Genomic DNA, 26,802 nt, shown 5'->3' with positions numbered 1-26,802 from the left:
TGCACCCACAAACGTCTTTGTGAACCGACATTCTCCTCCCCGGTAACTTCAAAAGCCAACGCAAGAGCCAACTTTCTCTTTCTCTACATTTTTTGCATCACACAGCACTAGGCTACTGTTGCAGCTGTTGTTATAGCAACAAAAGACGCGCTTGGATGCTATTTGTAACCGAACGCTGCCAGCGTTTTTTTTTGCTAAAAAAACGCCGTTGTCAACTTTTTCTTGTCAAAAAAGACGCTAAGTGTGAACATAGCCTCAGACAGCGTGTGATCCCGATATACACTTATACCTACACAGAATTACAGTGTTTCAAAATATCTGTCTTGGCGAGTATTCAAGCAAACATTATCTGCTATGTCTTAAGTGAACGTTTGGTTAACTGTTGGGGAAAAACATCTTATGTGTAACATTATATTAGACCCATGCAGTACAGTAGGTCTGAATATATAGTCTTTTTCATTAATGTTAATCAAACAATTGTGGTACCATGGGGGAAAAATTAAAAATTTGGTGTTATTACCAGAGATTTTAAGGTATGGTTGGTAGATGATTTTGTTTTGGAACCTTCATAAAACGTTTAACTCGATTTTTCTCAAAATTGACTTTGACAATTAAAGTCAAACAGGTGTAGCTCAGTCATGAACATTTGCTCATTGCGACTCATTTTGCCAGAACGGGTCACGTATGTAAGCAGACGCATATGTAAAATCAAAACTGCCTAATGTTACTTGATGAAATGTTGACGCAGGACGAGGTATAGGACTGTGAAGCTTTGGGGTGTTGTTGGACTTGAACTTCTGAATCCGATCCAGACGTAGTCTGAATATCTAATATCTAAAAATTCTTAAATCAAGATACATAAGCAATTTTTCAGTATACAAGACTTAACATTTTAAGTTATTGTGCTAAATTTATCTTAAATTAAGAATACAAAAAAGAAAAGAAGACAAAAATACTGAGAAAGAAATTTATTTTCTGCAGTGTAGCCCTAAAATTTACATCAAAGCATTTAGTCCAGGGTTCCTCAAATCCGGTTTTGAAGTGCCGCTGTCCTGCAGAGTTTAGTAAGGTAAGTAACTCAGTAAGGCAGTGGCCCTCCAGTGCCAGATTTGTGGAACCCTGATTTAGTCTTACAGAAGACATGTCTGACTATGATATACAGTAGAAGATCTTACCGGAGTTTCTCCAGTTTACAGTCAGGATCCTCCAGTACAACAGAGAGAAGCTTCACACCCGGATCTCGTAGGTTTCTATTATTCAGATCCAGTTCTCTCAGTTGTGAGGGGTTTGATATCAGAAATGAAGTCAGAGCAGCAGAATCTTTCTCTGTGACTCCACAATCACTCAAACTGTAGAGAGATGAAAATCATACTTGGTAAACACTATGAACTGAAAACAAAAAGCAATAGAAAATTGAGAAAAAATAGACAATTTGTAGATGGAGTAAAGAAAACACTGCACTTGGTCACCAATGGATGGCATTGTCTCAAAATTACTCAGGAACCTTGAGGTGATGGTGTCACAGATTACAATTGGAGAGAGTTAAGTGTGAATAAAAGACAAATGGGACATGGTGTGGACTCAGGATAACAAACTCTCAGTGTGCAAAAGAACAAGATTCTGAACAGACACGACATATACAACATAAAATTAAGCCAACTAACTCCACGCTTTGCTCTAAATGTAAGACCGCATTCTTGGGCTAGAATTCTTGGCCTCCCTTGCAGGTGAATAACCAATAAACATGCTATATGAATATTTTATTTTTTGTCCGTTGTTGCCAGGAAAACTACTTTATAAAACTGGATCAGTGATAAATCACTCTCTTTGTCTAGCATGACAAGAATTTTACTACCATCAACTGATATCTCAATCATGATAGCCTTTTTTTTTAAATAACATTTGTGCTTTATTATGTCATATTATACATGCTTTATTATATATATTATGATGTCATATTTATAGATTTTGACCTTTGCCTTTTTAGTCCAGTCTTTGGCTCTATCCAGTTGATGTTGTTTACCTCTATTATAAGAGTTGGGCTTTGTTTGTCTGTTTAAAATGTAATACTTAAAATGTTAGAGGATTAGTTCACCCAAAAATGAAAATTATGTCATTAATGACTCACCCTCATGTCGTTCCAAGCCCGTAAGACCTCCGTTCATCTTCGGAACACAGTTTAAGATATTTTAGATTTAGTCCGAGAGCTTTCTGTCCCTCCATTGAAAATGTATGTACGGTATACTGTCCATGTCCAGAAAGGTAATAAAAACATCATCAAAGTAGTCCATGTGACATCAGTGGGTTAGTTAGAAGTTTTTGAAGCATCGAAAATACTTTTTGATGCTTTTTATCAGTTTTTTTATAAACTTTTTGACATTATTCCACTATTAATTTCCTTCTCTCTGGGCCTCGAGTTAGTTCACGTAGTGTAACAGCGTAGCGCTTCTGTGTTATACGTCACACGTAAGCTCACTATTGGCCGACGCTGGTCATGTGTGTGGTCAAACTTCTAACTAACCCACTGATGTCAAATGGACTACTTTGATGATGTTTTTATTACCTTTCTGGACATGGACAGTATACCGTACATACATTTTCAATGGAGGGACAGAAAGCTCTCGGACTAAATCTAAAATATCTTAAACTGTTCCGAAGATGAACGGAGGTCTTACGGGCTTGGAACGACATGAGGGTGAGTCATTAATTACATAATTTTCATTTTTGGATGAACTAACCCTTTAATGAAAACCTCAACTAAGTAGTCAAGTTTCATTGTCAAATTTGCAACAATAAAGAATTAACTTTTAACGTGGATCAAATCCATATAAATGGTTTAAGTACTAATTAATTTGTAACATTAAACTTGTTTATTTTAAATGAATCCTCATGTTGAAGACATTGGGTGTCAGGTGCTTTAACACAAGTTTGAGTCAGCTTGTATTGTTTCCCAATCACATCTCCCCGTCATTATTCCCGTCAATAAAATAGATAAATTCAAATTGTAAAAAATCAGAAAAACAATAAAAACAAGTATGCTGCCATATTGCTCCTATTACTGATACAATAAATGTTCGTATGTTTCTTAGATTTATGATCTTTTGATTTTCTTTTGTTTTAACAGTAAAGTGATAGTTTTCACTGATACTTACTGAACTTTAATCACGGGCAGCAGCTTCTGAAGAACCTTCAGTTTTTCAGCTTTATTGTTTTCTCCAACAAATGTATTAATATCAAACTTCTCCAGACTCTTCTCTGATGTCAACAACACAAAAACTACAGCTGACCACTGAGATGAAGAGAGTCTGGCTTCACTTATTGTTCCAGATTTCAGATACTGTTGTATTTCCTCCACTAGTGACTGGTCGCCCAGTTCATTCAGACAGTGGAACAGATTGATGGATTTCTCTGGAGAGTCAATGGTCCTGATCTTCTCCTTGATGTACTCAACTGTTTTCTCATTGCTGTCAGACCTTCTTCTTCTCAGTGTCATTAGTCCCTGAAGAAGAATCTGATGAGACTCCACTGACAAACCCAGAAGGAAGCGCAGGAAAAGGTCCAGGTGTCCATTTTTACTCTGTAGAGCCTCATTCACGGCTCTCTCATGGAGCTCAGAAAATGAAACATGTTCTGGTAAATCGAGTTTAAACCAGTTCTTAAACATAGACAACAAACCTGGTTTAGAGACTGTGTCAAATACATTCCTGTTGTTGTTTGTGAAGCAGAGGTGCACATATAAAGCTGCTAGATGTTCCTGAACACTCAGGTGAACAAAGCAGAAGACTTTCGCCTGATACAGGCCTGACTCCTCTCTGAAGATCTGAGTGCACAATCCTGAGTACACTGATGCTTCTGTCACATCAATGCCACACTCTCTCAGGTCTTTCTCATAGAAGATCACATTGCCTTTCACAAGCTGCTGAAAAGCCACTTTCCCCAGTTTGAGGATCATGTCTTCATCTGTCAGGTTCTTCTTATAGTCCTTCTCATGTTTTATGTTGGACTGAAGGATCAGGAAGTGTGTGTACATTTGAGTGAGAGTCTTGGGAATCTCTCCACTCTCTGCTTCACTCAACATCTTCTCTAGAACAGTGGCTGAGATCCAGCAGAACACTGGGATGTGGCACATGATGTAGAGGCTCCTTGATGACTTCAGGTGTGAGATGATTGTATTGGCCAGACTCTGATCACTGATTCTATTCCTGAAGTATTCCTCCTTCTGTGGCTCATTGAAGCCTCGTACCTCTGTCACTCGATGGACACACTTAGAGGGGACGAGATCGGCTGCTGCTGGTCTAGAGGTGATCCAGATCAGAGCAGAGGGAAGCAGATTCCCCGCAATGAGGTTCGTCAGCAGTACGTCCACTGATTTCTTTTTGTTTACATCTCGTAGAGTCTCATTCCTTTGAAAATGTAAGGGAAGACGACACTCATCCAGACCATCAAAGATGAACAACACTTTATATTTGTCACTGGATATTTCCATTTCTTTTGTTTCAGGGAAAAACACATGAAGAAGATCTGAAAGACTGAATGTTTCACCCTTCATCAGATTGATCTCTCTGAAAGGTAGTGGAAATATGAGCTGGACGTCCTGATTCACTTTGCCTTCAGCCCAGTCTAGGATGAACTTCTGCACAGAGACTGTTTTTCCAATGCCAGCGACTCCCTTTGTCAGCACAGTTGTGATGGGTTTGTTTTGTCCAGGTAAAGGTTTAAAGATGTCATTGCATTTGATGGGTTTGTCCTCTGTTGCTGCTCTCCTGGATTGTGTCTCAATCTGTCTCACCTCATGTTCATTACAGATCTCTCCACTGTCACCCTCTGTGATGTAGAGCTCTGTGTAGATCTCATTCAGGAGTGTTGGGTTTCCCTGCTTTGCTGTTCCCTCATTCAGACACTTAAACTTCTTCATCAGATTTGATCTAAATGTGTTCAGGACTTCATGGCTGTAAATTCAAATTCCATGTATTACATAAGTTAAATATAGAGATAAATATATAGAGTAAAATGTCTTATTTATTCTCTGTATCATGACCAAGAACATATCATAATATTTATGAAATGTGTTCATTATTAATGTGTTTTAATTTTGATCTCAATCTAAAATTCCACACTTTACCTGACACCAGCATCCCTGCTTTCATTAAAGTCCTGTAGTTGATTCATAGATTGGTCATTCTTCTTACAGACGGGTTTTGTTACTGCTGATCTTTGTGGTGGGATTGACCTTAAACATCATGAAGAGAACCAAGAATCAGACACTGTGATATTGGTGGATTTATTTTACATCACCTGAATAATTCTAACAGTTAATAAGTAAATGCACATTAATAAATCAACTCCTAAAGGGCACAACTGTAATAATACTAAAAACAAAAACTATAAGTTTGACAATATGTTGTATTAAATATTGTACATATTAAATTAAAATAATACATTGTTTATTGATTGCTTATAATTTAACTTCATGCCAGTTGTCAGAGATATTTTAATGGTGAGAATAAAAGTACCGGTAGCAAAATATAAAAAGAGAAATAAACAAAAAACTACAATTACAAAAGTTTTTTAACTAAATCGGCCTCACTATTCTTTTCATAAGAATCAACAGAATAAAAACAGAGTCCTAAAATAGTTAAAACCATCGCATTTCCTTAAAATATGCTTTAAAGATCGTGGACTCTATCATAAGAGGCATAAAGGAGGATCTTCAACTGATAACAAAACCTTGTGCCTATTTGGCAATATGTGCTGATGATATGGTCCCAGTGATTATCTGAGTAGAAACAATGTTTTCTACCAACAACATGATTTATTTCATAAAGTTTAATTTGATTACATTGATACCATTTTTTGGTCATTTTTGGAGGACTCATTTTGGAGGAGGTTATGATGGGTTTGAGGTCAGAATATATAGGGCATTATTTGAGCTCTGAATATAAGGCCTCCACAGCAGCACTGCTGCACATTACCTGGAGTTCCACAACGCACAGGTACCAACAAAAATAACTACAGTCCATTTAAAATGTACACAAAAGCTGGGTGTTTAAAACAATATAAGCATCTCAATAAAATGCTATATCTGAGTCCAAGCCAAAAAAAATTTAACACTTTGTAGATGTCTCTCTCACATCAGGTGAAGATGTCTAGTATGAATATCATAAATGCAAAATACAAAAACACCATAATATAAAAATGCCAATCATATATTTAAAAAAATTTATAGCTACCTGAGATCAGCCTGTGTATTGTCATTCTTAAATATTATTGGAAGACCCATAGACCTGTCTCTCCTCAAAGACACACAGCTGGGCGCTGGTTCTGATCTCTCCTGCTGAACTGAACTATAACAGAACAACGAAACGTAAAAACAAAACGTTTTAATGAAAAGCACTTGAGGAGGGTTTAGACATTGTTTTCAAGAAATTTCCTTTAAAATAATGTATTTAAAAAAAATGAATGTCACATTTTTTTCATCAGGAGACATCTTTTTTATTATATAAAAGGTTATTTAATGTGTTTATTCATACCTGCATCCTTTAGAAAAATCTTCATCTCTGGATGTTTGTGTGTCATCCATGATAAAGCTGGACAGTTGAAACAGTCTGATCTCCACTGACTCTGGGTGGAAATGACAAACAAACACAAAACTAATGTAATTAAACATCGTTAAACATCTTTATAATTGATCTGACTAGATCGCGAGAGTTGGAGAAATAAATAGATAGAGATCTTTTGAAAAATCATCATATACACGATACACAAAATAAACCTCGTTCATTTCCTTTCAGAGAAAATATTAATGTGGAAGTCACCTCGAGTACGCGACTAACCTTTATCAAAATGTATCTACATAGCCAACCGATTCACAAACTCCTCCATCTGTTCCATCGAGTAGGCTAGCTACACATAAGAAAGGAATCGACTATTTTATTAAAATGGCGAAACATCAGCTTTCTTTTACTTTCGCTATTATCTGTGACGAAAGGCACACGTGATTAAACTGCTGAAGTCACTATAATGTTGGTTAGTAAGTTAGTGTTTTAATGGTTGCCCTTATTGGCAAATGACTTGAGTTTAATCACCAGTAAGGTTTACAGTTAATAACTCCAGTCAGTTTGGTGTGCTGATAAACTCAAAACAAACATATTTATTACACGGATTATTAATGCATTTGTAGGAGCCACAGCAGATTATTCATACCTGTGTTCGCCAGTAGAGGGCGGTGTGCGCTGTGTAGTGAAAGCGGGTGTTCGAGACAGGCGTGCAGATCAGGACAGGTCCCCTGTCTATATCAGTCAGTAATAAAACATTTAAGCGTTCATTAGCCTATTATTCCACATCTCACTTAAATAGAATCTATCTAGCACTACTTTCTTCTTATTTAATAGGCAACTCTAAACCACTTCTACATTCATCCTCTTCTTCACATTCACTAAATAAACTTAACTATCTATATAGACCTCACAACATTGACCAGGAGGATCCTTCTTGTTTAGCTCCAGTCTTCTTCTATACACAATTGTGTGTGTGTGTGTGTGTGTGTGTGTGTGTGTGTGTGTGTGTGTGTGTGTGTGTGTGTGTGTGTGTGTGTGTGTGTGTGTGTGTGTGTGTGTGTGTGTGTGTGTATAGTTTCAAATAGGACCTACATGTTACCCCAAACTCTGTTATCAATACATTTAAAGACCTTTTTATATTTCTTCAACAAATAAAATAAAACTGGCACTGGTGTTTGTTCCATGACTAAAACTAAAAGCAAATTGTTCTCCCTCCACATCCCATTCATTATAATATTTTCTATTTCTATAGGTTTCTCGAAGGAAAACATAATTCATTATCTCTAAGTAAACCTCTTCTAAACCTATCGTCTGTCCATGTATTTAACAAACCTATTCTCAAACACTCCATAACTCCATGAACTCACAGAGGATAGAGACAGAAAATAACCAATAGTGTAAAATTAAGTGTAATTTAAAAACTTTTTTTTGATGTACAACTGATGCTTTATTACATACTTTCTTTTGAAACTGTCTTTAGCCAAAATAATTTTTTGTTTGTTTAAAAAAGCATTGTGTGCCGTGTTTGGTTTCTTCCTATTTCTGATTACAACAATGGACAAAGTCACGTCAGATGCATGCATCTATATCCCACTCTTAACCCGAATTACTTGACTTTACTAGAAAATTGCACGGAAACCTGTTGTCTTAAACCATTTAAGTTTTTACACAAGGTGAAACTAGAGATCAAGCATAACACATTAAGTGGATGCAGTAGACAAATCAAGTTTACATTAGTAGTCTTTACTTAAAATCATTAGTTCACATATTTATTTTTATTTGGAGTGTACGTTGTATAAAATAACTATTTTATGTTACACAAATGTTATATTTATGTAATGTCTTATACTATTTTGAGATTTATTGTAATAAATGCATTCTGTCACATAAATTGGAAGGGAAGAAAATTAAACCATTCATTTCAATGTTCCAATGTTTTTTTTATTAATTGTTGACGACAAAAACAAAACAAAACAACAGGAAACACTTCAATGTAATAAACTTGTCAACCAAAAGACAAGTAAAAATAAGAATTGAAACTGCTTGCAAGTCCAATCAGAATGCACATAGCTTTTATCACGGTTTCAATGTTGTCCATCATAACTTCTTCCTCAATGATGATGTTCAATGACGCTTGATTGAGACGGAGAGAAGACGAGAGCACAACACCTTCATGCTCAATGAAGAGGATTCTAATGTCCAGATGGCAGAATGAGTCATCGTCATTAGAGTCCTAACATAAAGAGCACAATCATGACATTTCTCATTAAATAACCATCAATAATGTTAAGCAATAGAGTCTAGTCATGAGACAATCAAACACATGAGGGAATGTGTGAACTGGTTATGACTGCTGGAGTATATTAAAGAGATAGTCTACCCAAAAATAACAATTCCGTCATCACAATGATCGTGGGCCCAAAGCCATTACATATTTAAAACAGTAATATCCTATACTAAACCTAAACTAATCTCGACAAACTATATATCATTTGAAAGTTTACAATCTCTAGTTTTCATATTTGGTGACTGATTTTCAAAATAAATTACAGAGGAGCCGTAATTTATCAATTTGCAACAAGAATATTTTCATATTCCTAAGGTGTGTTCAGACCTTTATTTTGAAATAGCAATGAACATGAAAAATCATGAAAGAATGGTAGAAACTTCCCATATTACTTCTGAATAGAATGTCTACTTCATAAATTGTATTAAAATTGTGGAAATAATGGTTCAGATCACTCAAACCACATATGGAAATGGAGGTGCCCTTATATGGGCAGAAATGGAGTCTGGTTGTCACCTAGTAAAAAAATGTGGTACTGCGCCCAAACAAAATCTTACTGAAAGCTCATTTTTTGAGATATCAACCTAAATATTGAAAAACAACTTGTTCAGATTTTTGACATTTTTTTGCAGTTTTAGAGTCGCCCAGGTTTTAAAAATATATATTTTATATAAAATATGAATAATAAAATGTTTTACATTGTACATTTCCATAAACTCAAACTTCTATAACTTTTTTTCTGTTTCACTTTCTTAATTTATTTAACTTCTACAAAAATCTGCCAAATGTCTTCTTTAAAACAAGACCAATTGTACGTCTATACTCCAAAGCATTCTTTAATCACAACCATTTAAGTTCAAAATGTGCATTTTCCTGTCTACTCAAAAAAAAAGGGGGGTGACAGTTAACAGGTTAAAGCACATCATTTATGGTAAACCCAGAAGCTTGTTCATGCATCACACACCAGAACAAATCCCATTGGTTCTCATTCCTCACGCATGTTTTCTGTGTTACATACGTGATGTGCTCTATGAATGTGTGTCATTTTTTTACTTTAGATATATAGAAGTAAATCTGTTCATCATATAAAGTGATTTGGATTAAACAGCTCGATTAATTTTACGACGCCTTTAAGACCGTTTTGGATCTTTAACGTTTTGGTTAAATTGACTTTCTCAATGGAGAGACAGAAACTTATCAGGTTCCATTATAAATGGAAAAAGGGATAGTTCACCTAAAAATGAACATTTGCTGTTAATTTACTTAAAAGTTCGTTAGGTTATTACTATAAATGGAACAAATAAACATAAGTGACAAACATATCAGTAACATATCAGTGACAAACTAGCATTCACTAAAAGCAACATGCTACTGTTAAAGGGATGGTTCGGAGTAAAATCAACCTAGGGTCCTTTGCACCATGACCTCGAGCCAAACACCCCCCGAGAAGGGGTCATGCTACTGCTAACCCGGACGTCGACGTCACTTCAGTGGTTTGGGAAAAGCACGTAAAAGTCCTGGCAGAAAGCAATGCATAAGGATGCCTTAAACCATTTAAGTTTTTACACAAGGTGAAACTAAAGAGATCAAGCATAACACATTAAGTGGATGCAGTAGACAAATCAAGTTTACATTAGTAGTCTTTACTTAAAATCATTAGTTCACATATTTATTTTTATTTGGAGTGTATGTTGTATAAGTTTATAACTAGTGTATAAGTTTGGTACAATTTCGAGCATTATTAGTGGGGTAATTTACGAGATACATCATAGGATCCATTAGCGCTTGCACTACGCCATCCGGCTGATTTCTCTAAATAAGCTCTAACTTTAATAATATTCAACCAAGGGAAAAAAAGCTTCTGTGGGGTGTTTGGCTCGAGGTCATGGTGTAAAGGACCCTAGGTTGATTTTACTCCGAACCATCCCTTTAACCGCCTGAAACACTTCTTTGTTGGTAAACCAGCTAATGGTGCATATCCTGACACCTACTGGAATGGAGTGTGAGGCGTTAATATCAAGGGAAAATGTAAAAAAATAAAATAAATTACCTATATTTTATTATTTTGTATAATCATGTAACTGTTATATTCAGGAAATTAATAAGAGCTTTATGACCTTTATAAGAACTATTTAGCACATTCTCTAATCTCAGAGAGCCAGAAACACTAACGAAATGCTAACGTTATAGCTAAACTGTGAACATACAGAAACACACTTGCTAAAGTTATCGTAACTGTGAACTCACAGAAACACCTATTTAAATATTAACATTACAGTTAAAGCTGCAGTCCGTAGTTTTTCCTCTTGTTTGCCATCTCTGTTCGAAATCTGCAATTGCAGTTATTCGCAGAATGATCAACTTTACATGGGTTTTGCCTCGGCACGGCACAGCGCTGATGAATCCAATGTTTTGAGGAGAATATGTGGCTGTCAGTCGCCGCCGGTGTGGATACTGTCATTCGCAATCACAGATACTACTTTTTGGAAGTATGACCAACATAAGAAAAAAAAAAGCATTGCAGTAAATCGCGCTGATAAAATCTAACGATCGCTTATCATATCACGCCAAACCGTGCAAATTATACTTTGTTCTCAAATTGTTAATGTTAACAACATCAGCATTGCGTGACTACATTTAATGCCCTTCCGATATTTATCCTTGTTTTCGCATGGGCCGGGTGCAGTCTCTTTTTTTCTGTAGCCACTCCGAAGTCCGAAGTCCATTTTACAGCGGGTGAATCTCCAGTTACCGTTTGTCGTTTGAACCTTTCTGGATCCGCCATCAAACTGATAAGTTTAATTATATCAAGTGCTGTGTACTAGCCGAGACTCTTCTTCATGTGTACAGATGTGACGTAATGACGCAAAGACGTGCTTGAATTTCCCACAGAAATCCACCAGTGCCACTGGGATTAAAAACATTATTACAAGCTTACCGTTTTGAATCGAGCTAAGGCAAGCAGTTTTGAACACTGGCTGGTTATGTCCTTGCTCAAAAAATTATTTTGGATAATTTTTAACCCCAAAAAGTTACGGACTGCAGCTTTAAACTGTGAACTGACATGGAAAATAACGTCGACTGGTGTTATGAGATTTTTATTTCTGAAATGTTCTGTTTCAGTGGGCAGAGCTCATATTAATATTCATGAGTTTCCCGGACATGTGCGTAGAACTAGGGCTGTTCAATACAGGTTTTTTGGAGTAGACTCCGACTACAGTTAAAACCACATACACTCCCTCATTCATTAATATAACATCAGTTAAACTAAAGCTGGCACGGAGGAATGTATAATTACAAACTAAAGCCAATATGACTTTTATCTATTTTTAAAGTAAGCTACATGTAGGATAAATGTATGTGGCAAAGTTTCTGCGACAGTTCTTTGACAAGGTGTAATACGTCAGTGTCCGCATTCCTCGCTTCATTTCTTTCACTCCTTGCTTATCTAACTTTCATAGGCACTCAACTGCCATGCACTATATAGGGATTAGAGAATCAGTAAACAAGTGATAGATTTCGGACACAGAAACAGAGTCAGTATGAGAGTAGATTCCTGTGCTGGAGTCGACCCCGACTCTGGGGCTGCGTCCCAATTCAAAGGCTGCATCCTTCGAAGGCCGGACTTTAATATTCATATCATTAGATATTTGAGTAACCTGAAACCCAGTACTTGCGTTTAAAAGTGTAATTCGTGAAGGATCCATTGCTGCTTCCCAATTCAGAGGCTGCATCCGACTGAGTCACCGTGGCACGACGAAGGCTGATCCAATTCTAAGCCTCCTTCACATGCAGCCTCCAAAAGTGTCCTTCGTTTCCTGTGAAATGAAGAATACAACAGATGGATCATTCGCTGCCTTGCCTCGTTGTGGAACTGTTGTATTTTATTTTCTGTAACAAAGATTCATATGTATGCATTGACATTAACTAATAGGGTCTTATTCTAAAGTGTGACCAATATTTGAAATGTACCAATGAATGTACAGTACAAAAAGTTCAGAAACGTACATCCACTTGGTACACTTACAAGAGTAGGAAGATGAAGACAGATCAATTAGGGAATAATAAGGTAACATGATGCATGATGTTGTGTACCTCCACAGCTCAATAGCTGGATTTGGCCAGTCCGTCGGGCCTGAGAGTCGCCTTGAGAGGTAAGAAATCTCAACTTGAGCTCCCAAGCTGAGCTCAACCAGAGCCTGACAATAAACCTACATTAATATTAACCATACAAACTACAAATTAATAAAACTAGAAAAATAAAACTGTGAAAAGACTGTTAATAATGTTTTATTTAATATTTTTTATAAGGGTGGCCCGATTATGATTTTCTATTGCGGATTCCAATTTTTTTCAAGCAAATTGGCCAATTCCAATAGCTGACCTTTTTTCCTTTAAGCAAATGTATTTGTTGTTTATTTGCTCTATAACATCTGTCTCCAGCCATTTGAAATGTAATCATGATGCAAACAAAGAGGCTACACACATGTAGCATGATAATTTTTTTTTTTAATTTAAATTAGATTGTATAATTTCAAGATTTAAAGCAAAAACAAAATGGTCTGACTTTTGTTTTGTGAAATTATGCTAGAAGACACCTGCACAAAACAAAAACAGCAGACGGACTGAATGAAAACGCAAATTCACTTTCTGTCAGTAGGTGGCGCTTGGAAAAAAATGTCTAGGCTATATATAGCTATGCCACTTTATTATTTTGTGCATTTCCCCTTTAAGAGCATTTGCATTTCATTGCATTTTGTGCATTTCCCCTTTAAGAGCCACTATCCAAATTTACATAAGGCGTGATTTCAGAAAACATTGGTTCCACACGTTTTGTTGGCTTTTTGGTGAGCTGTAATGGTTTGTTTTAGTTGTATGCAGTTGATATGGAGACGTAATATGACGATTTAATTGAATTGAATGTTTATTGAACGTTTGTTTTGTTTTTCAAATGCACTTTTTGTAGTAAAAATATACTTTTTATAGTGAATCATAACTCGTCAGCGGCAGGTGCAAACAGCGCAGCTGCCTGAGAAAATCCCTGGCAGCTGGAGATGCCACCGGAAGTGCCGCTGCCACATTTTGCGCCAGACAGAGCCCGTCTACGGAGAACCTGCCAGCCTGGCCACTCCCTATTAATTAAGTCCTATTGTACCGAATTTTGGTTGTAGTTCCACCAGAGTTCCACTGGGGGCGATCGCCCATGAGTGCAAAATGAATGGGAGTCTATGGAGCTAGATGGCTAAATTTGTCTCTTTCACCCGATTGCTGTTGAGAAATCTCAGATTTGATTGTTTTGCAAGTTCAACATGGGTTATAGGTCGAAAGTTGAATGAACGAGTACTTATGTCCTTTCGATTTCTTACAGGTTGAGTTGTTGTTGCCCATAACGCGCTAGCATTCTGCTAATGAACGCTGATTGGTCAGTGAAGGACTGATTACGACCAGAGATACCGCTTGATGGCATCGTGGCATCCGAAGCGGGACCAGAATCAAACACAACAAAAACTCTTCTAGCACGTGTATTTACCTGTGTCAGCTGTGTTGTGTGTTTACCTGTGTCAGCTGTGTTGTGTGTTTACCTGTGACAGCTGTGTTGTCGATGCCTCGAGAGAAAAGAAAGTGCGAAAGCACCAAAGTGACTGAAGGATTGCCGTAAAGCAGTATCTCTGGTTGTCCGATGTGTATGACGTCATTGACATTTTAAAATACTTTTTAAAGCAAATAAGTGACTCTAAAAAATCTAACACCCATCAATATGTAATTTCTTTGCATCTCCTTTCGAATACAACATTCAAATTACTAGACAAAAAATTATATCCTGAGAAAAGTGGATTTTGATGGCTATAGCTCCATAGACCTCCATTCATTCTGCACTCGTCCTGTGAGCGCCCTCATATGGAACCAGAGTGGAACTGCAACCAGTTCAGAAGCCGGAAGTTTACTGAGAGTGGAACTTCTCCCCTTATTAGACATTCTCTGCGCCAGACCTGCTGGTTATAAAGCATGGTAAGGTACAAAGGAAAAGCACAACGAAATGAAATTAATGTATACGACTAGTTGAAGTTTTCTGTGCTTTATCCTAACATTACACGAAGTAAATGCCTGCATTAAGTCAGGGACCACAAAACATGCAAACGAATAAAAACATTATAAACTGACACTGTCATATTTACCTTTTTTGAAATAATCCATTACATCATTACACCTGCTGAAACTCAAGCAGCATGAACTAAAAGCAAGCTCTTCTCGCTTGGAAAATTTGCTACTGTCACAATTTCTCTCCTCACACCTCTTTCATTTGGAATAATGGAAATATAACTGTTTCAAATAAATCTTTGTTTTTAACAAATTGGTTCAACAGAGACATTAATCATCTTATAAAACTGTTTGACAGCTCTGGGAATCTCTTAACTTACGAACAATTCATGTCAACTTACAATTTTCCCGTACTGTTTAGGGAATTTAATTTAGTTATTAAAGCTATTCCTGTAACACTTCGTCAACTTATCAAATGTCATATTTGTTACAATTCCTTATCTGTGACAAACCCAAATTTAATTTTAGAAGGTGTTGAGTTAATTGAGAAAAAATGCAATAACAAGCATATTTGTAATATTTTCCAAAAACAAAACAAAATATCTCCTAGAGGGAAATTTTTCTGGAACTCTAAGATTGAAAATATTGATTGGAGAAGAGCTTGGTTAAATCCTTTCAAATACTGTATTAATAATAAAATTAAAGAAATACACTTAAAAATTCTGCATACCATTTATCCTTCTAAATCTTTAATATCAAGATTCTCTGATATTGATGATATGTGTTGTTTTTGTAATAATGAGAAAGAGATACTGACTCACTTATTTTTTGACTGTAATGTCGTGAACAAGTTTTGGACTGATTTGGCAGAATTCATATTTAATCTGATGAATATTAATTACTGCTTTACCTTAAAGGATGTTACCTTGTATTATGAAAACAAAAGCAATAAGGATCTGGAATTTATTGTTAACCTTTTTATTTTATTAGCAAAATTTCACATACATAAACAAAAATTTCTTAATTCATCTCCTATGTTAAATTTGTTTTGCTCTGACTTTGATTTTTATATTTCTTCTATAAGACTGTAAAAAAAAAAAAAAAGTCTGTGAAATATTTAAAATGCTATGATAGGCTACACTCTTTAATACCCCTGATATTTTGTAATATCTTTATTTGTTAAAATTGAATGTGAGATATCCTTTTTCTGTTTTTATTTTATTTTATTTTATGTATTTATTTATTTTTGTGTTATTTTCTGTATGTTACCTTCTCTGCAATAAAAAAATAAAAAAATAAAAAATAAAATAAAAATAAAAATAAATAAAAAGCATGAACTAAAATTATCAGTTCCACATGCATGCCCTGGAAACTCATGAATATGTATGTGCTCCGAGTCCGCCCTCTGAAACCAAAATATACCATAAGATACTGTCACGTGATGTGCTACTGGAGAAGATTGCCCTTTTAGAAATACAATTAATAGGGGAAAGATTGGCAGTTAACATAAAATTGATATAAAATGGACGTTCCATAGTGGCCCATAACTTGTCTCCAATTGGTCAAGTACGGTAGTTCTAATAAGTCTCCAAAAATAACTATATATATATATAAATTGTTATTATTATTATTATTTAAATATTATAAATAGTAAATAAATAAAATGAATAAATGTTAACAATGACAATTTAATCTAATTCATGTATTTTGTTCATGTTATTAATAATAATTGTAATAATAACAGATATTATTATTATTATATTTCGATAAATATAAATAGTTATATAAATATAAAAGTGAGTTAAATAGGTTATTTATGGGGTGTGGGTGGGCTTAAAACATGTTTACATTTTTACATTAAAAAAATTACATTTTCATTACATTCATTTCAATCATAGAGATTTCAATCTTCTCCAGTAATATTTATAATTTTTAAGTATTCAGTATTTTTTTAAAACGGCTGGTCACATGGCACCTGTTACTTTTTACTATACAGATTTGAGGTTGACCAATCACAGTCGTCTCTGATCATTGGCTAGAGACGCTTATTTAATCATTATAGTGAGAAAGTTCCGAGAGTTTCCATTTGTACGACAGCTTCTGAACCCATACAACTAATAGATTTAATCGGTTATACTTTATAACTCGCATACATTTCCAAAAAGACAAAAAAGTCCCGAATATTGCATAAATGGAGCATTCGTGTTTTTGAGCCGATGAGCGCCCTCTGGTGGAACATTGAAGGATTGTTTGTGTGACAGTTCTGATGTTTTCCTCTAGTTACGTGATGTAAGGAAGTACAGGACATATAAACTAAAAAAATATATGCCTGTGAGTTTGATGTAATGACAAACCATGGTTTCACATTATTTTTATTTTTATCGGCCGTCGCCATCGCTACATTTAGGGACGAACAAGAATTCTGTGAGAATGAAAGTTGTAATGAAAGAGAGTTCGATAAGAGTCACTTTTATAGCAATGTGAAACACTGTGGAGAAATACCACTGGCATTATCACATAAACTACTAGGTAAGATACAGATACGAGTGCCAACATGCTATTGTACACGTTGACTATGTTTTAATAACTTCTGTGTGTTTTACAGATGCTCTGCCTCTTGATGAGGTTGATGGTAATGTTATTCGTACTGTGAAGAGAAGTGTGTTTTCAGAGTCTCAGCCCTCTCCTCTGAAAGAGCCCCTGACACTGGCTGCTGTGTCACAGGTCAATAAACCCATCCACTCATCATCATTTACAGAGAACTTGTGCTTCACTGCAGTCAAACCTGGGGATATTGTTGCAGTAACTGTGTATAATTTATGAAACAGAAAAATACAATGGAGCTAGTGCCATCTAACCACCAGTCAAAAGTTTGGTCACACCCACCCATTCTTTATCATTTTTCTTGTCCACATTTTAAAATAGTAATAAATTAATCATCATCATCACTACCAATAACATTGTCGTCGTCAGCATAATTTTGAACTTATTCAGGCTGTTGTTACAAAGAAGTACACTTCATCATACTTTTAAAAAGAGAAATTATATGAAAATAATATAGGCTACTTTAAAAGAATATACTTTGGTGCAAACTGAATATAATGTTTCGGACACTTAATTGCATCATGTTAACTGAAATTAAATGAACATTTATTATAGTTTGTTAAGAAACGGTCATGAAAGTATACTCGTTAAGTGGCTTTTTATTTAATTAATTTTGTATTATCTGCAATAACTGTTTTTTAAAAGAAACATAGTTTTCCATTTTTATTTTTAACACTTATTTTTTACAAGGGTGAAGCAGATCACTTAAAAAAATAAATAAATTTGAACCACCCAACTCCTCAAATAAATGTCTACTTTAGGTTGTGGGCAAATTATTTTTTAGCTATTATACTCTATATATATATAGCTATTATATAATGCTAGCTTCAAAATTGGACCAAACACTTACATACCAATAGAAACACTTTATCATACATTTATTTAGTCACAAACAGTTCATTTATTGTATTGAGTTAATAAATTCAGTTAATTCATTTTTTTTTGTTTTTTTTGTCAGTTATACTTTTATTAATTGATTCAGTCATAAAGCTTTTAATCAGCTAATGAACTCGTGGGCCACTTGGACTCTTTACAGAACCACCAGTGGTCTGAGGATCACAGTCTGAGAAAACTGCTTTAAAACCAAACTGGACCATGGTACCACCACAGTACTTTTGTGTAAATGTTGTTTCTGCATATATTCAGGCTCTTTTGTGTATTTCAGGATGTGTTGAGGAATATTTTGGATCTGAATGAGTCTGTGATTCAGAATGAAGAGTTTGTCCGTTGTGTCAGTGGTGGGAAACTGTTTCCTGGCTCTGTTCCACTGGCACACAGATACGGGGGCCATCAGGTAAAACTGACCGTCACTTCAAACCCGACAGCGATGGCGTAAGACAACCAGAGCAAACATGTCAACCATGTGTTATTATTATTATAGTTTGGTTATTGGGCCGGACAGCTGGGGGATGGAAGAGCACATTTGTTGGGTGAATACACAAACAGGTAAAATCATCCTTTTCCATCAGCGTTCAACACAAATCATCAGTTGTTATTGTCAGATGTGACTTTTCTGTTGTAATGCATGTCAACTTTCCCATAATGTTGTTTAAGATTAAAGAATGGAAAGTGTGATCTATACTTACTGGTTTTTCAGCAAATAGATGATTCTGGCATTTTTTAAATCTAATTCTCACTTAATGCTTAAACATGCGTCTGAACAATGACATCTCTCAGTTTAGAACTGACAAGTGTTAACCGTTAGAGCGGTATACAATCTCTCTTTTATCCAGAAAGGGTGAAAGATGGGAAGTCCAGTTGAAAGGCTCAGGAAAGACACCGTACTCAAGGTGAATATCAGTTTCTGCTGCTCAATATTTTTGATATGCTTTTTAAGTAATTCTGAGATATATTTAGTTGTAAATGATCTTACATTATGACTCATAGTGTGTGATTCTCTGTCTGGCAGGAGTGTAATGGTTATGCTGTTTACTGTACATGATGTTTTGTGTGCAGGTCTGGTGATGGACGGGCTGTGATTCGCTCCTCTGTGAGGGAGTTCCTGTGCAGTGAAGCCATGCACTTTCTGGGAGTTCCTACCAGCAGAGCCCTCAGGTACACACACACACACACACACGCACACGCACACGCACACGCACACGCACACGCACACACACGCACACACACACACACACACACATATACCAGCAGAGCCCTCAGGTACATATGGACATGCACAAGAAGAGTAATATATGGATTTATCATATTCAAATGTTTGGTGTTGAATATTATTATTTTATTTATTTATACTTTTTCCATTTTTTTGCCTTTATTGTTTGTCAGTCTGGTTGTGAGTGAGGAACCTGTTTGGAGGGATCCGTTTTATAATGGCAGTGTCATAAAAGAAAGAGGTAAAATACGATCAGATTTGGAAAAATCGAGTAACTAAGTTCTTTATCCTCCTCAGCTTTATGTGATTGTTCTCTGTATCTATCAGGAGCGGTTGTTCTGCGTCTGGCCAAGTCCTGGTTTCGTATCGGTTCACTGGAGATATTAACTAGAACTGGAGAGTTAGATGTCCTACGGTATATTAACTTTAACTTTGGAGAGTAATATTTTTTTCTCACTCTTATTTGCTTTTTAATTTCTTTTTATCTTTTATTTTCAGGACATTGTTGGACTTTGTAATTAAAGAGCATTTTAAATCTATAGCAACAAATGACCCTGACAAGTATGTGGTGAGTATCTGTGTCTCTCTGCTGTTTAGCTGTAATACAAGATTATTTTATATTGTCTGATCAGTCTCACTATATTTGAATGGTTTTCATGTTGTGTGAAGGTGTTTTTCTCTCGAGTGCTGAATGAAACGGCACATTTAATCGCCCACTGGATGTCGGTTGGTTTTGCTCATGGTTAGTTCACTCTGCTTTACTTGTTTAGTTATCATATAGATTTATCATTATAGATCAAGCTTAATACGCAACATGCACAACATCATGATCTGCATCTTCACACAGGAGTCTGCAACACAGATAACTTCAGTCTGCTTTCTATCACTTTTGATTATGGCCCATTTGGATTTATGGAATCATATGACCCAAGTATGTTTCTTTGTCTAACTTAAACTTTCATAATATTAGCAATCATCTTCCTATACGTTTAGTTTTTAAGCTTTTTGTCATATAACATTTCACACACACACACGCACGCACGCACGCACGCACGCACACACACACACACACACACACACAGACACGCACACACATACACACACACGCACACACACACACACACACGCACACACACACACACACGCACACACACACAGGGACTCTGTATATTAACCCTACCCCTAAACCTATGAGGACACAGGAAGTGTGAAGATGTTTACGTTGTCATTATACACATTTGTGTCCTCCTAAACCATATACGAGAACACACACACACGCATACATATATATATATATTATATATATATGTATACAATACTGCAAAAGTGGAACATTGTATGAATAGTAAGCTACTTTAGATCTACTATAAATTTTGTATATAGGCTACTTACAGTATAATATACATGGGTTGAGGGGCATGATTAATTGCATAATTTTTTTAATCCATTACTTGTTTTATTTTACTTCATTATATTCTAATAAGTTAAAGTGAAACAGACAGCCATAATAATAACATATAATAATTGTATTGTTAAATGTGTGTTATTGCTACAGCATTGTTTCCTCTGTATAGATTTTGTCCCCAACACGTCTGATGACGAGGGCCGGTACAGTATAGGAGCTCAGGCTAATGTTGGCCTGTTCAATCTACAGAAACTTCTAGAAGCTCTGAAACCACTGCTGACCTCAGATCAGCTTTCACAGTAAGAGATCCTTTTATTTACTGTTGGTATTGGTCTGGAATAAATAAGGGTGATTCATGTCAATTCATTTACTTCAGATCTCAGCAAATATTGAGAGAGTATCCACAAATCTACCATCAAAGGTGAGCCTGTCATTAGACAATATAGATCACTGTATTCCTCTCTGAGTCGTTCCTGATCTCACTTTACTGTTTCTGTTGTAGATTTCATGAGCTGTTCAAAGCAAAGTTGGGCTTTCTGGGAAATGAAGAAAAGGATTCATATGTGATTGCATTTCTTCTAAAGGTAAATATTAGCTGGATTGTTTTTTTCTCTAATTGTACTATAATTAATTAATGTGATAAAGTTATTTGGCCATTCTCAGGAAATGGTGTCATTTGTGACAATAAAAAAAAGAAATAAAAAAAAGTAAGGAATCAGTAAGACACACACACACACACACACACACACACACACACACACACACACACACACACACACACACACACACATAATTTCATTATAAACTTTTTTAATTAGATAGTTTTTTTATTTTATTATTATATATTTAACGACCAAACTGTCAGAAATAGTCCAGTCCAGTAAAAGTCCAGTATGGAGTTAAATCAGTAGTAGATCACACAAATGGCAGCATTTCCTGAGAATGACCCATATAATGTTGTATGATGTGTGATGTGTTGAGCTAATGGAGGACACTGGAGCAGACTTCACTATGACTTTCAGACAGCTGAGTGAAGTGACCCTGTCCCGGCTTCAGAAGGGATCCTTTGCTCCGGTACGTTTCCTCTCCATTCACTCCCACAGCAGCCGCAATATCCATAATCATGATTTCAGTCCATTAACTGTGACTGTGTCTCTCTTGACAGTCTTTGTGGGCTCTTTCAGACCTCTCATCACACAAGCATTTCAGAGACTGGGTTCAGCTGTATTTACAGCGTCTGTCAAGGTAATGTTGCTGTAATGTAAACTCAAACTCTTTAGAGGATTAAAAATGAACATCACTTGATGTGTTAATCGTCTTCTTCAGGATAATGAGTGACTCAGATGAAGAACGGCAGCACAGAATGCAAGGTGTGTTTTTGTATATGTTATATGATGCAGTGTTATATATTATGTGTTTATATATTGTTACAGTAACACTACCGCTGAAATGTTCATGATTGGTAAGATTTGTTTTTGAAAGAAGTTTCTTATACTCACGAAGGCTGCATTTATTTAATCAAAAATACAATAAAAACAGTAATTTTGTATTACTATAATATATTATTATACTATGAGATATTATTACAATATAAAATAAATTATTCTATTTGAATATACAGTATTTGTGTAATTAATATATTTGTTCAGTTGAATGTAATTTATTCCTGTGATCATTTCTCCAGTCTTCAGTGTCACATGATCCTTCAGAAATCATTCTAATATGATGATTTGCTGCTCAAGAAACATTTGAAAACAGTTGAGCTGCTTAATATTTCTGAGGAAACCCTGATACATGTTTTGATTAATATAAAGTTCAAAAGAACAGCGTTTATTTGAATCTTTTGTAATATTATAAATGTCTTTATTGTCCCTTTTTATGCATCCTTGCTGAATAATATTATTAATTTCTTTTTTTAAAAAAAAGCCTTACTGACCGTAAATGTTTAAACGGTAGTGTGTGTTTTTTTACGATGTGTTATGTTGTATTTAATGTTATTAGTAATTTTTCTATTGTTCAGGAGTAAACCCACGGTATGTGTTGAGGAACTGGATGGCTGAATCTGCTATCAGAAAAGCAGAGAAAAATGACTTTTCAGAGGTATTATTACATGTGATGTCAAACTAATATACTGTCATGATCATGCTTATCATATATCTTAGAGTGTTTGCTTTAATATATTACTGTGAAATGAAGACTTGACAATTATACATACAATGTAACATCTTCAGACAGACCATTATGGCTTGTTGACAGTATGTTTGATGTATTTCTAGGTGACACTGTTGCAGAAGACTTTAATGGAGCCATTTATGGAGCAGGAAGAGGCTGAGAGAGCCGGATATGCCAGTAAACCTCCATCCTGGGCTCAGCAGCTGAGGGTCAGCTGTTCTTCCTAACTCAGGGTCGAATGAAAAAAAAAAAATCATGAATTTCAGCATCATTTGAACCAAAAATATTGTTTATGACATTGTAATCACACTTCCTAATGGATGATCTGATTGGAGGATGCGCCATGTTTGATGTTATATATGTACATATATGCATGTTATATATGGACAATGGACATGGATGTCTTTTGTAATATTGCTGTTTCTGCATTTCTACAAAAGTGCAAAAATCTTTGCATCATGCATCTCGTTTACTCCTGTTTAACAATTAGGCATGTCAAAATCTGTTAAACAGTTAACTTTGCAAGACCTTATTTATTATGACATTCCATTAGCAATGATGATATAGCATATTTGTAATACAAATAATCTGATTAGGTGCGTAAGTACTAGGGTTGGGTATCGTTTCATTTTTAGCGATTCCGATTCCGATTCCGATTCTGCTTATCGAATCCGGTTCTTATCGATTCTTGTTTCCGATTCCAATATTTTTTGGAGGGAGAAAAAAGGGCAAATAATTGAAGAATAAATATTTCTACCTTTTATTCTTGCCAATTTTATGCAATAACCAATAAAATGGCTAAAGTGAAAGGAGTCTCTTCATATAAAGGTGTTGATTACATTATTACTCCAGCAGTAAGTGGCAAAAATCGACTGTTTTTTTTTTATTGAATTATTTATTGAAGAAGACTCGAGAGATTCGTTTTAAAAAAAGCCTTACTGACCGTAAATGTTTAAACGGTAGTGTGTGTTTTTTTACGATGTGTTATGTTGTATTTAATGTTATTAGTAATTTTTCTATTGTTCAGGAGTAAACCCACGGTATGTGTTGAGGAACTGGATGGCTGAATCTGCTATCAGAAAAGCAGAGAAAAATGACTTTTCAGAGGTATTATTACATGTGATGTCAAACTAATATACTGTCATGATCATGCTTATCATATATCTTAGAGTGTTTGCTTTAATATATTACTGTGAAATGAAGACTTGACAATTATACATACAATGTAACATCTTCAGACAGACCATTATGGCTTGTTGACAGTATGTTTGATGTATTTCTAGGTGACACTGTTGCAGAAGACTTTAATGGAGCCATTTATGGAGCAGGAAGAGGCTGAGAGAGCCGGATATGCCAGTAAACCTCCATCCTGGGCTCAGCAGCTGAGGGTCAGCTGTTCTTCCTAACTCAGGGTCGAATGAAAAAAAAAAAATCATGAATTTCAGCATCATTTGAACCAAAAATATTGTTTATGACATTGTAATCACACTTCCTAATGGATGATCTGATTGGAGGATGCGCCATGTTTGATGTTATATATGTACATATATGCATGTTATATATGGACAATGGACATGGATGTCTTTTGTAATATTGCTGTTTCTGCATTTCTACAAAAGTGCAAAAATCTTTGCATCATGCATCTCGTTTACTCCTGTTTAACAATTAGGCATGTCAAAATCTGTTAAACAGTTAACTTTGCAAGACCTTATTTATTATGACATTCCATTAGCAATGATGATATAGCATATTTGTAATACAAATAATCTGATTAGGTGCGTAAGTACTAGGGTTGGGTATCGTTTCATTTTTAGCGATTCCGATTCCGATTCCGATTCTGCTTATCGAATCCGGTTCTTATCGATTCTTGTTTCCGATTCCAATATTTTTTGGAGGGAGAAAAAAGGGCAAATAATTGAAGAATAAATATTTCTACCTTTTATTCTTGCCAATTTTATGCAATAACCAATAAAATGGCTAAAGTGAAAGGAGTCTCTTCATATAAAGGTGTTGATTACATTATTACTCCAGCAGTAAGTGGCAAAAATCGACTGTTTTTTTTTTATTGAATTATTTATTGAAGAAGACTCGAGAGATTCGTTCAAAAACGGTGAATCATTCATTCATTAAACAAGTATTTATGAGATACTGAATTAATTAGTGTTTGAATTAATTATTCAAACTAGTTTAAAAAAAAAATAGACTATTATACTAAAAATGTTATTCTGAGTAGTTGTCTGATGTATGTAATCGTGATCTCCATTTTACACTAAACAAAAATTATTTTAAGCCACATAGATTCCTGAATTAGAGACCGTTCACATAAGCACGTACGGCCGTCTCCTTCTTTCCGCAAGCGCTTGCGCTCCCGTGGCGTCTGTCGTTGCTATGCAACCAACCATTTACTAGGCTACTAGATATATTTATGGAGATGAGAAATAAAAACCCGCCCTGTTCAGCTATGATCAGCTGTTCAGCCGAGCTTTTGATGTTACAGAAAGGTCGGTTGTTTTTTGTCACTTGACCTGCGCACCGCTTGCGCCATTCTGAAAAGTTTAGATGTTTTCATCTCGCCGAGGCATAAGCGCGCCTGCAAAAACGTGCGCCACGTACCGCATGCTCGTCGCGCCCACGGCCCATGTCGCTTCTATTATGAACGTGCTTGCCGCGCGCCTACATTTGAAATAACGGATAGTCAGGAATCGATACGAGGAATCGTAATGCGTGCGTCTTATCGAATACCCGGTTTTTAGAAATTTGTTACCGGTTCTAAAATGGAACCGGTTCTCGATACCCAACCCTAGTAAGTACAAAGTATTTACATATTTTAGTCTGGTGGTGTAATGCAAGAATATTAAACAACAAAATAATTAAAGATGTGTGTCCTAATGTCACGCCGAGAACTTGTTTGGCGGTCAGTTCCTCAGTCCAACTACAAAAACATGTCAATTAGCTCTATCTGTCTTCAAGATCATTGTTGACTGCGCTTTTTCAGCATTGCTGTCATCAGTTCTGACATGAGTTCGCCACCTGGGGGCGCTGTTTGTAGAGGTGTAGTTCTCTTTGGTGGAGCTGGAGGCATTTTTCTGATGGAGCCGGCGGATGGGTTGGCAGCCGGTGCAGGAGCTGGTGGTGGAGGCGGTGGTGGTGGAGCTCCACCTGCAGATGCAAAGTTTTGGGGACCAGGAGGAGGAGGAGGTGGAAGGGAGGTAATGGGGTCTGGAGGTGGTGGGGGGAGTGAGTCTCCCCCGTGAGGTGCAAAACTAGGAGGCGGTGGAGGAAGAAAGTCAGGGGGCAGCTCGGCATCTTCTGGAGGAGGTGGTGGTGGAGGCAGGTCATCCATGGGTGGAGGTGGGAAGGAGGATTGTGGGAATCGAGGTGGAGGAGGAAACTTGTTGACTTTGGTTGTGCTGGCAGGAGGAGCAGGGGGAGGAGGAGGCAACATGGGGTCGGGTGGTGGAGGAGGCAGGGTTTCCATTGAAGGCGGAGGTGGTGGGAAAGATGTTTGGTTGCCAGGACCCTTCAAAAACAAACCAAAAGTAGCATTCAGGAGCATTTCAGATAAATGATGAAATTACAAGGGGATTAAAACAACTCTAAAGGAACCGTCACCCTTCGTAAAATATTA

At 36.0% G+C, this 26,802-nt stretch overlaps 2 protein-coding genes and 1 long non-coding RNA gene across 3 annotated transcripts in view; 1 reads left to right on the top strand and 2 right to left on the bottom strand.

Moving 5' to 3' along the window:
• The window catches only part of LOC309510106 (NACHT, LRR and PYD domains-containing protein 3-like), a 49,647-nt gene extending 42,356 nt beyond the window's left edge, over nt 1-7,291 (bottom strand). The window contains exons 1-6 of the mRNA XM_082191189.1: nt 6,834-7,291; nt 6,531-6,621; nt 6,231-6,344; nt 5,123-5,230; nt 3,153-4,949; nt 1,176-1,349 (exon numbers count right to left, since the gene is read on the bottom strand). Coding sequence (XP_082047315.1) covers nt 1,176-1,349; nt 3,153-4,949; nt 5,123-5,230; nt 6,231-6,344; nt 6,531-6,580 — 2,243 coding nt within the window. The 5' untranslated portion in view covers nt 6,581-6,621; nt 6,834-7,291. The remainder of the gene's footprint in view (nt 1-1,175; nt 1,350-3,152; nt 4,950-5,122; nt 5,231-6,230; nt 6,345-6,530; nt 6,622-6,833) is intronic.
• A 1,191-nt stretch (nt 7,292-8,482) lies between these two features.
• LOC309510127 lies at nt 8,483-13,022 on the bottom strand. The gene is made up of 3 exons (XR_014210221.1): nt 12,940-13,022; nt 12,522-12,662; nt 8,483-8,790 (listed from the first exon to the last, which is right to left on the bottom strand). It is a non-coding gene; the product is annotated as an uncharacterized lncRNA (long non-coding RNA).
• Nucleotides 13,023-17,228: 4,206 nt separating this feature from the next.
• Nucleotides 17,229-24,018, top strand: LOC309510135 (protein adenylyltransferase SelO-like; the record flags this gene model as incomplete). The annotated part of the gene is made up of 19 exons (XM_082191206.1): nt 17,229-17,412; nt 17,489-17,607; nt 18,653-18,781; nt 18,869-18,933; nt 19,221-19,277; nt 19,444-19,542; nt 19,771-19,838; nt 19,925-20,012; nt 20,096-20,165; nt 20,267-20,339; nt 20,445-20,528; nt 21,172-21,301; nt 21,379-21,423; nt 21,505-21,586; nt 21,984-22,076; nt 22,168-22,247; nt 22,329-22,372; nt 23,023-23,102; nt 23,279-24,018. The coding sequence occupies 19 exons, from the start codon at nt 17,229-17,231 to the stop codon at nt 23,399-23,401; spliced, it is 1,713 nt and encodes a 570-aa protein (XP_082047332.1). The 3' UTR covers nt 23,402-24,018.
• Nucleotides 24,019-26,802: the final 2,784 nt, after the last annotated feature.

The sequence above is a fragment of the Leuciscus leuciscus genome, assembly GCF_965113295.1.
Source record: "Leuciscus leuciscus genome assembly, contig: SUPER_11_unloc_2, whole genome shotgun sequence".
Classification (NCBI taxonomy): domain Eukaryota; kingdom Metazoa; phylum Chordata; class Actinopteri; order Cypriniformes; family Leuciscidae; genus Leuciscus; species Leuciscus leuciscus.
This window is presented reverse-complemented; position numbering and strand designations above follow the sequence as displayed.